Raw genomic sequence first — 7,522 nt, forward strand, 5'->3', positions numbered from 1 at the left:
CACCTACTTTGTCCTGTTTATATTTTATCATTGATTGTGGATGATTGCTTAACTTAATATAAAGCTAGCTAGTCACGATGGCTTTTTCTTAAAAAAGAAAGAAAGAGGGAAAGCACGAATCGTGACACTGCTATAAAAATGATGGTCAAACTCCACAACGCGCAAACTGCTATCAAGGATATGCTCTTGTGGTTGCAATATACGGCCATGTGAAATCAAAACACAAAAAGTTCACAACCTTTAGCAATCTGCTGGTAACTGCAACCCCTCCTGGATCACGGTTCATCATTGTTTTTTGTACCAGATGTAATTGAATGGCACACAACAACAGCAAAAACATCAATCAGAAATGGTAACCAAGTTTCGATCCACCGAAACAGTCAGAACAAATCCACAACACAGCTTGATGACGAAGCAGACTGCAAATCCAGTCACACTCTTGATGAATTTAGGGTTCACAATCTTATTGGTATCATCCATTATTACAAGTACCAGTTGTACACATGTTTGTGAACAAAGCTAGTACAAGAACAGGGGGCTACATGGGAAAGCTGGCTAGAAGAAATACCTCACCCCAACACCAAAAAAATTCAATGAATCGGTTCCATTCTGACTGTCCGAGCATATGCTCGCTCCTACGAGCAGGCAACCGCCAAATGGTGAATCCCTCACAAAAAGAATCAAATGGAAAATGCCGGCCAACAATGGGGCGCACAACAACAAGAAGCTAGAATCGGTGTTTCTATCACTCGCTCAATCTCTAGCAGCAGTCAGAACCTACCATACCACCAACATACAACAACAGAAAACGCCATACAAAAAAGGTACACAGCTTCAGGAGCAGGCAAGACCCTGCAAATGCACAGTTAGACAGATCATCTATCCTCTCCTCTTGGGCATAGATGTTGCTCCACAATTCGGCACTCTAGCTCCGGTGACAAAATTGGCTCGACTGCATCGCCGACTAAAGACTACAACAACAACCCCTTCCTCAAAGTACAACAGCTGCCTTGTCTGGAGTAACATGCTGGAGGACGGTGGCGATCAATGGCTCGTAATGGTCCGCACCAGCACCACACCATGCTGCAGGCAAAGATTTGGGTATCTACTTAGACAGAGAAACAGGAAACAAAACTGAAGAGATAGACACTCTTTAATGTAATTGTTTTTTGATCTAATAAAGCTAGCCATGATGGCCTTCCCTCAAAAAAAAAAAAAACTCATCAGCTAAGGCTGACTTGCAGAAGAAAGCACAACAAGACTGCCAACCAACAACGCACCTGTTCCCTTCATGAATAGAAAGATGGGCACATCACAGATTTCTCCTCTAGGGAGGTGAGGGAGGAAGAACACGCAGTTATCCTCATCAACCATTGCATCAGTGCCATGTGCTTGCACCTGTCAATGCCGCACAAATAAAAGATTCAATCAGATCAACATGTAAAATGCTGCATACAACTGTGGCCAGTTCTATTGACAGAAATAACAGAAATGAGAGGAAAAAAAACATCATATCAGCGAGTTTATTGAATTTACCACGAAAACTTCTCTCTTGAACTCGGTGGCAAGGCACTCGATGGCAATATCATCACCAAACGCAGCCGCGCGCCCATCCCGGTTCTCATCGATGGTCAGCAAGCCCTCCTCTGTGTACTGCAGGGTGATTATGTCATGTTCATCCTCCGCAGAACCAGAAATGGACATGTACTTGGCCCAACTATCTCCATCGTCGACAGCGATACATCTCTCCTTGTAGATAGTCTCGGCTGCCAGTTCCCTGCAAGGCAATGAAGAAGATAAGCACATATAATTAACATGAAAGAAGCATAATGGTACCAAACAAATCAACTCGATATTCTAATTGAGATGTACTACAATTGTACCAGTGCCAGGCAAGAAGCATAAATGGTAGTAGTACCAAAAAATGTACCACAGCACAATTAACAGGCTGGATATCAATCATCTACTTGGAAGGTCCATACTTTGCCACTACATCAGCCCATGCCAGGGTGGCAACAGTAAAACCATGATTCCTTCGTTGACCAATTTATGCGGGGTACTAGAATACAAACACACCATGTGAGGCGATTCTTGCAGCTTCATGACGCATTGAAATTGCATCAATTGGTGTTCTTACGCGAATTAACATAAGAAAGAATCAAGAAACGCAAGGTCTAAATGTAAACAGACACAAAAGACTAGACTTGTTTCATTCGACAGCAAAGGGGATCGGATCAACGCAAGACAGGAAGACGAATTCCGCGTGATTCCAAGGAAAGACGGTGTCTTTAGATCCAGACACGCATGGTAGCAATAGATTCGAGCGCGAGCAGGAAGACTAGATCCGGGATTGGCGGGGCAGCCACGGTACCTTTGGATGCCGATGCCGACGAGCTCCTGGATGGCGGCGTCGAGGGCGTCGCGGTCGGCCTTGGGCGCGAGCAGCTTGACCTCCTGGACGACGTGGACGCCCCAGCCGGCCTTGAGATCCGGCGCGTAGAGATGGCGCACGGCGGCGTCGACGGCGCCCCTGTCGGAGGCCTCGGCCGCGGCGTAGACGTCGGCGAAGCGGCGCACGGCGCGGTGCCGGAGCTCGCGCGCCTCGGCCTTGGCGGCGGCGGCCCTCCGCGCGGCGGTGAAGAGGCAATTGCCGTCGGACTCGACCTCCCCGCCGTGGTCGAGGCGGAAGACGACGGCGGGGGCGGGGGCGGGGGCCTCCGGGCCGTCGCCCCCCTGGCGGGGCGGCTTCCAGGCGACGCCGCGCTCCCAGATCCGGAGCAGGCGGCGGCGCTGCTGGTCGTCGAGCGCCCAGACGGCGGACCAGCCGGCGGGGGGCTCGGGGGCGGCCCAGGCGAGGAGCTGCGGCGGCGAGGCCGGGGCGGGGGAGGGCGGGAGGGCCTCGGCGACGGCGACGGCGCCGCCGCCGGGGGAGGAGTCGCAGAGGAGCTTGCCCATCCTGGCTGGCAGCTAGGGTTCGGTCGCTGGCTGGCGCCTGCCTCGGGCTTGTCGTCTCCTCCCCCGCTTTCCCTTTCTTTTTCTTTTCTTTTCCGGCGTTTTTCTGGTAGCCGTTGAAGAGGGGGGGGGGGGGGGGGGGGGGGGGGGGGGAGGGGGGTAGGTGGGGGTGGGGTCGCGGCGGGGGGAGGAAGAGACGAGTGGTTATAGCAGTGCGCTGTGCCGCCGGGCGCGCGCGCGGCCGATGTTACCGTTGGTTGCCGCCGGCTGGCCGCTGGCGTTGGCGGGCTATTGGCATATGGAAAGTGTTCATTTCTTCCCTATAATGAAATGAATGGGATGGAGGGACTTGATTCCATTCCATGTTTATGAGTTTTTTTTAGGGCTTTCCATGTTTATGAGTTATGACCAAGATTTATGAGGAACAAAAATGTTAGGTTCCTTCGCTAGATAGATCCAGAACAACTCAATCGGGACATCTCTTCACCTGATATGTTTGGTAGAAATGGGTCGTTGCGAGGGCTGCAATAAGTGTTTTGATGTCGCCATCCGCTGTCATCGTAGCCCCACACGTAGAGTAACTCAACCAAGACATATGTTCATTACTTACTATGCACGTAGAGATGTGTTGCTCTGAGGGATCCGACGTGTTTTGTTGTCGTCGTCCCTCGCTACCGGTCAGTGACTGTCTTTTCGCTAGCGTGGCCCCGCATGTGTATAAATGTGTACGTGCCGGCTTCACATATCTTGTTTTCTATCTTTCTCGTGTTCTCTACCTCAAAAGCATCTCTAGAAGCAGGTGACTCCTGTCCCTAGCCTAAGAGGGAGACGACAAGCAGGAAACATCGAGTCTAGGGCAGTCGTCGTGTGCCCCGCTTAACTTAGGATGGGTTAAAATAATTAGGATGGAAGGTGTTGATTTCACTCCATGTTTATGAACAAGATATATGAGACCACAAAAATGTTGGTTATTTTCTCTTCATAGGTTAACTCAGTAGATTCTGGCGCACAAATTGTAGGAACTAAATGGGCATTCAGATTTATTGTTTGTGTTGGTTCAATGATGATTCGATGCTCGCATCAAGGAAAAAGTTTTGCCGCTTGATAATTTCAAGTCTCAATTCATTAGGAAGAGACTGTACTCATGTTTTCATCGACAATCGCGTGTGATCTTATTTTCGTTTTTATACTATATCTAAATGCAACATCTCGGTAGTAACAGAGTTTAGAGTTAGTGAAGAACTCGCCATCCTGGGCCTACCCGGGATGGTCCGCTCGTGGCCACTAGCTCCTAGTGTTCGATCATTCACGTGCTTTTGTTCACTATTGATCTAACCTCTACCGTGGGTTTGCAAAAAAACGTAAAAAGCCAAAACTTCATGTGAAACAAGCTAGAAAAGGAAGCCCACAACACACCAAAAACCTAATGTCCCATACCACTCTTGCTTCTCCCACGTTGCATGCTCTCATGCCTCTCCCCTTTGCACCAGCACCGCTACCCCATCTAATAGCGTGTCGAGTAGCACCACAACTCTTTAGCCCTGGCGCTCAGTATCAAACACAATCATCCGCCGTATTTTCATCATGTGCCGACCAAGGCCACGCCGCCGCTCCATCTCCATCAATAAGGAAGCCCTCAGATGAGTCCCTTGCACCGGAGACTGCATCGCCACCCCTCTATTTGTTATAGGATGCGCGTAGAGGAACTAGAGGTTGCATCGATGGCTATGGCGATCCCAATGGATGTCGCGGCTTCTCGACCACTTTAACCATGGGTGACTCTAGCACCCGATGTCAACCCAATAAGCCTCATTTTTGTTTTCCACCTCCCTCCTTTGGGCATGGATGATTTTGTTTGATTTCTTGTGTGAAATTTTGTTGGCGGCCTAAGCACTGCAACACGACCCCATGTTGGCTGGGTAGGTCGTGGTCGAGCCTCGATGTCTTTCACCAGGTGATTTGGATCGAGAGCTCCAAGGGCAGACCTCGGATAGTCGTATCCTCGGCTTCTCGCCCCGAGAAGGCGCCATGCCCCTCCCTCAAGTCTCTAGGGCGAGGGATCAATCCCTGGCGACATTGTATGGGCGCAACCACTGTCATGAAGGAATATTGTGATGATGGAAAGGATGGGACTGCTCGGCCCGTCCCCGTCTGGCCGGGCCCGCCATGGGCCTGATGCGACAAGAGGGGGTGATGAAGGCAGTGGTGGGCCCCAACGAGGGAGCGACATGGTCATGGACGGTAAGGCACTGTTAGATCAGCTGACGATGTTGGAGCTGGCACCCAAGGGGATGGCGACATGGTGACGTAGGAGGACCACCTACTACGGCACATTGATGGAAATATGCCCTAGAGGCAATAATAAAGTTGTTATTTATATTTCCTTATATCATCATAAATGTTTATTATTCATGCTAGAATTGTATTAACCAGAAACTTAGTACATGTGTGGATACATAGACAAATAGAGTGTCCCTAGTATGCCTCTACTTGACTAGCTTGTTAGTCAAAGATGGTTAAGTTTCCTAGCCATAGACATGTGTTGTCATTTGATGAACGGGATCACATCATTAGAGAATGATGTGATGGACAAGACCCATCCGTTAGCTTAGCATAATGATCGTTTAGTTTTTCTGCTATTGCTTTCTTCATGACTTATACATGTTTCTCAGACTATGAGATTATGCAACTCCCGAATACTGGAGGAGCACCTTGTGTGCTATCAAATGTCACAACATAACTGGGTGATTATGAAGATGCCCTACAGGTGTCTCCGATGGTGTTTGTTGAGTTGGCATAGATCGAGATTACGATTTGTCACTCCGTGTATCGGAGAGGTATCTCTGGGCCCTCTCGGTAATGCACATCACTACAAGCCTTGCAAGCAATGTGACTAACGAGTTAGTTACGGGATGATGCATTACGGAAAGAGTAAAGAGACTTGTCGGTAACGAGATTGAACTAGGTATGATGATACCGACGATCGAATCTCGGGCAAGTAACATACCGATGACAAAGGGAACAACGTATGTTGTTATGCGGTTTGACCGATAAAGATCTTCGTAGAATATGTAGGAGCTAATATGAGCATCCAGGTTCCGCTATTGGTTATTGACCGGAGATGTGTCTCGGTCATGTCTACATAGTTCTCGAACCCGTAGGGTCCGCACGCTTAACGTTCGATGACGATTTGTATTATGAGTTATGTGATTTGATGACCGAAGGTTGTTCGGAGTCCCAAATGAGATCACGGACATGACAAGGAGTCTCGAAATGGTCGAGACATAAAGATTCATATATTGGAAGGTTACATTCGGATACCGGAATGGTTCGGGTCGTTTCGGGTGAGTTTGGGAGTACTGGGGGTTACCGGACCCCCCCCCCCTCGGGAAGTTATTGGGCCTCATGCGCCTAGTGGTGGAAGAGAGGAGGCCGGCCAGGGAGTGGCGCGCGCCCCCCTAGCCCAAACCGAATTGGACTAGGGTTGGGGGGCCCTTTTCTTCTCTCCTCCTCCTCCTTCCCTCCTTCTCCTACTAGGAATAGGAAAGAGGAGGGGAATCCTACTTGGACTGGGGAGTCCTAGTAAAATTCCCCACACCTGGCGCGCCCCCCTTGGGCCGGCCATCTCTTCCCTCCCCTCCTTTATATATGTGGCCAGGGGGCACCCCATAGACACACAAGTTGATCTTTTAGCCGTGTGCAGTGCCCCCTCCACAGTTACACACCTCAGTCATATAGTCGTAGTGCTTAGGCGAAGCCCTGCGCCGGTAAATTTCATCATCACCGTCGCCACGCCGTCGTGCTGATGGAACTCTCCCTCGGCCTCAACTGGATCAAGAGTTCGAGGGACGTCACCGAGCTGAACGTGTGCAGATCACGGAGGTGCCGTACGTTCGGTACTTGGATCGGTTGGATCGCGAAGACGTTCGACTACATCAACCACGTTGTCATAACGCTTCCGCTTTCGGTCTACGAGGGTACGTAGACAACACTCTCCCGTCTCGTTGCTATGCATCACCATGATAGATCTTTCGTGTGCGTAGGAATTTTTTTGAAATTACTACATTCCCCAACAGTGGCATCCGAGCCAGGTCTATGCGTAGATGTTATATGCACGAGTAGAACACAATGAGTTGTGGGCGATAATAGTCATACTGCTTACCAGCAACGTCTTACTTTGATTCGGCGGTATTGTTGGATGAAGCGGCCCGGACCGACATTACATGACCGCGTTCATGAGACTCGTTCTACCGACGTGCTTCGCACACAGGTGGCTAGCGGGTGTCTATTTCTCCAGCTTTAGTTGAATCGAGTTTGACTATGCCCGGTCCTTGTTGAAGGTTAAAACAACACTTGACGAAAAATCGTTATGGTTTTGATGCGTAGGTAAGAACGGTTCTTGCTAGAAGCCCATAGCAGCCACGTAAAACTTGCAACAACAAAGTAGAGGACGTCTAACTTGTTTTTGCAGGGCTTGTTGTGATGTGATATGGTCAAGACGTGATGATATATAAATTGTTGTATGAGATGATCATGTTTTGTAACAGTTATCGGCAACTGGCAGGAGCCA

The 7,522-nt window shown here is 49.6% G+C and overlaps 1 protein-coding gene across 1 annotated transcript; it reads right to left on the minus strand.

Moving 5' to 3' along the window:
• Positions 1–407: 407 nt before the first annotated feature.
• On the minus strand, positions 408–3,062 carry LOC109740098 (uncharacterized). The gene is made up of 4 exons (XM_020299129.4): positions 2,372–3,062; positions 1,537–1,777; positions 1,281–1,398; positions 408–1,083 (listed from the first exon to the last, which is right to left on the minus strand). Exons 1-4 carry the CDS (start codon positions 2,953–2,955, stop codon positions 992–994), a joined length of 1,035 nt encoding a protein of 344 aa, XP_020154718.1. The 5' UTR covers positions 2,956–3,062; the 3' UTR covers positions 408–991.
• Between the last annotated feature and the right edge of the window lie 4,460 nt (positions 3,063–7,522).

Source organism: Aegilops tauschii, chromosome 3 (genome assembly GCF_002575655.3).
Source record: "Aegilops tauschii subsp. strangulata cultivar AL8/78 chromosome 3, Aet v6.0, whole genome shotgun sequence".
NCBI classification, from domain to species: domain Eukaryota; kingdom Viridiplantae; phylum Streptophyta; class Magnoliopsida; order Poales; family Poaceae; genus Aegilops; species Aegilops tauschii.

Excerpts from the sequence above, each read along its gene's own strand:
- LOC109740098 (XM_020299129.4), bottom strand. The coding sequence starts at position 2,955 with ATGGGCAAGCTCCTCTGCGACTCCTCCCCCGGCGGCGGCGCCGTCGCC. Across the intron at positions 1,778-2,371 it reads GTCGGCATCGGCATCCAAAG|GGAACTGGCAGCCGAGACTA; the intron begins GTACCGTGGCTG and ends ATTGCCTTGCAG. Across the intron at positions 1,084-1,280 it reads TCTATTCATGAAGGGAACAG|CATGGTGTGGTGCTGGTGCG; the intron begins GTGCGTTGTTGG and ends CTTTGCCTGCAG.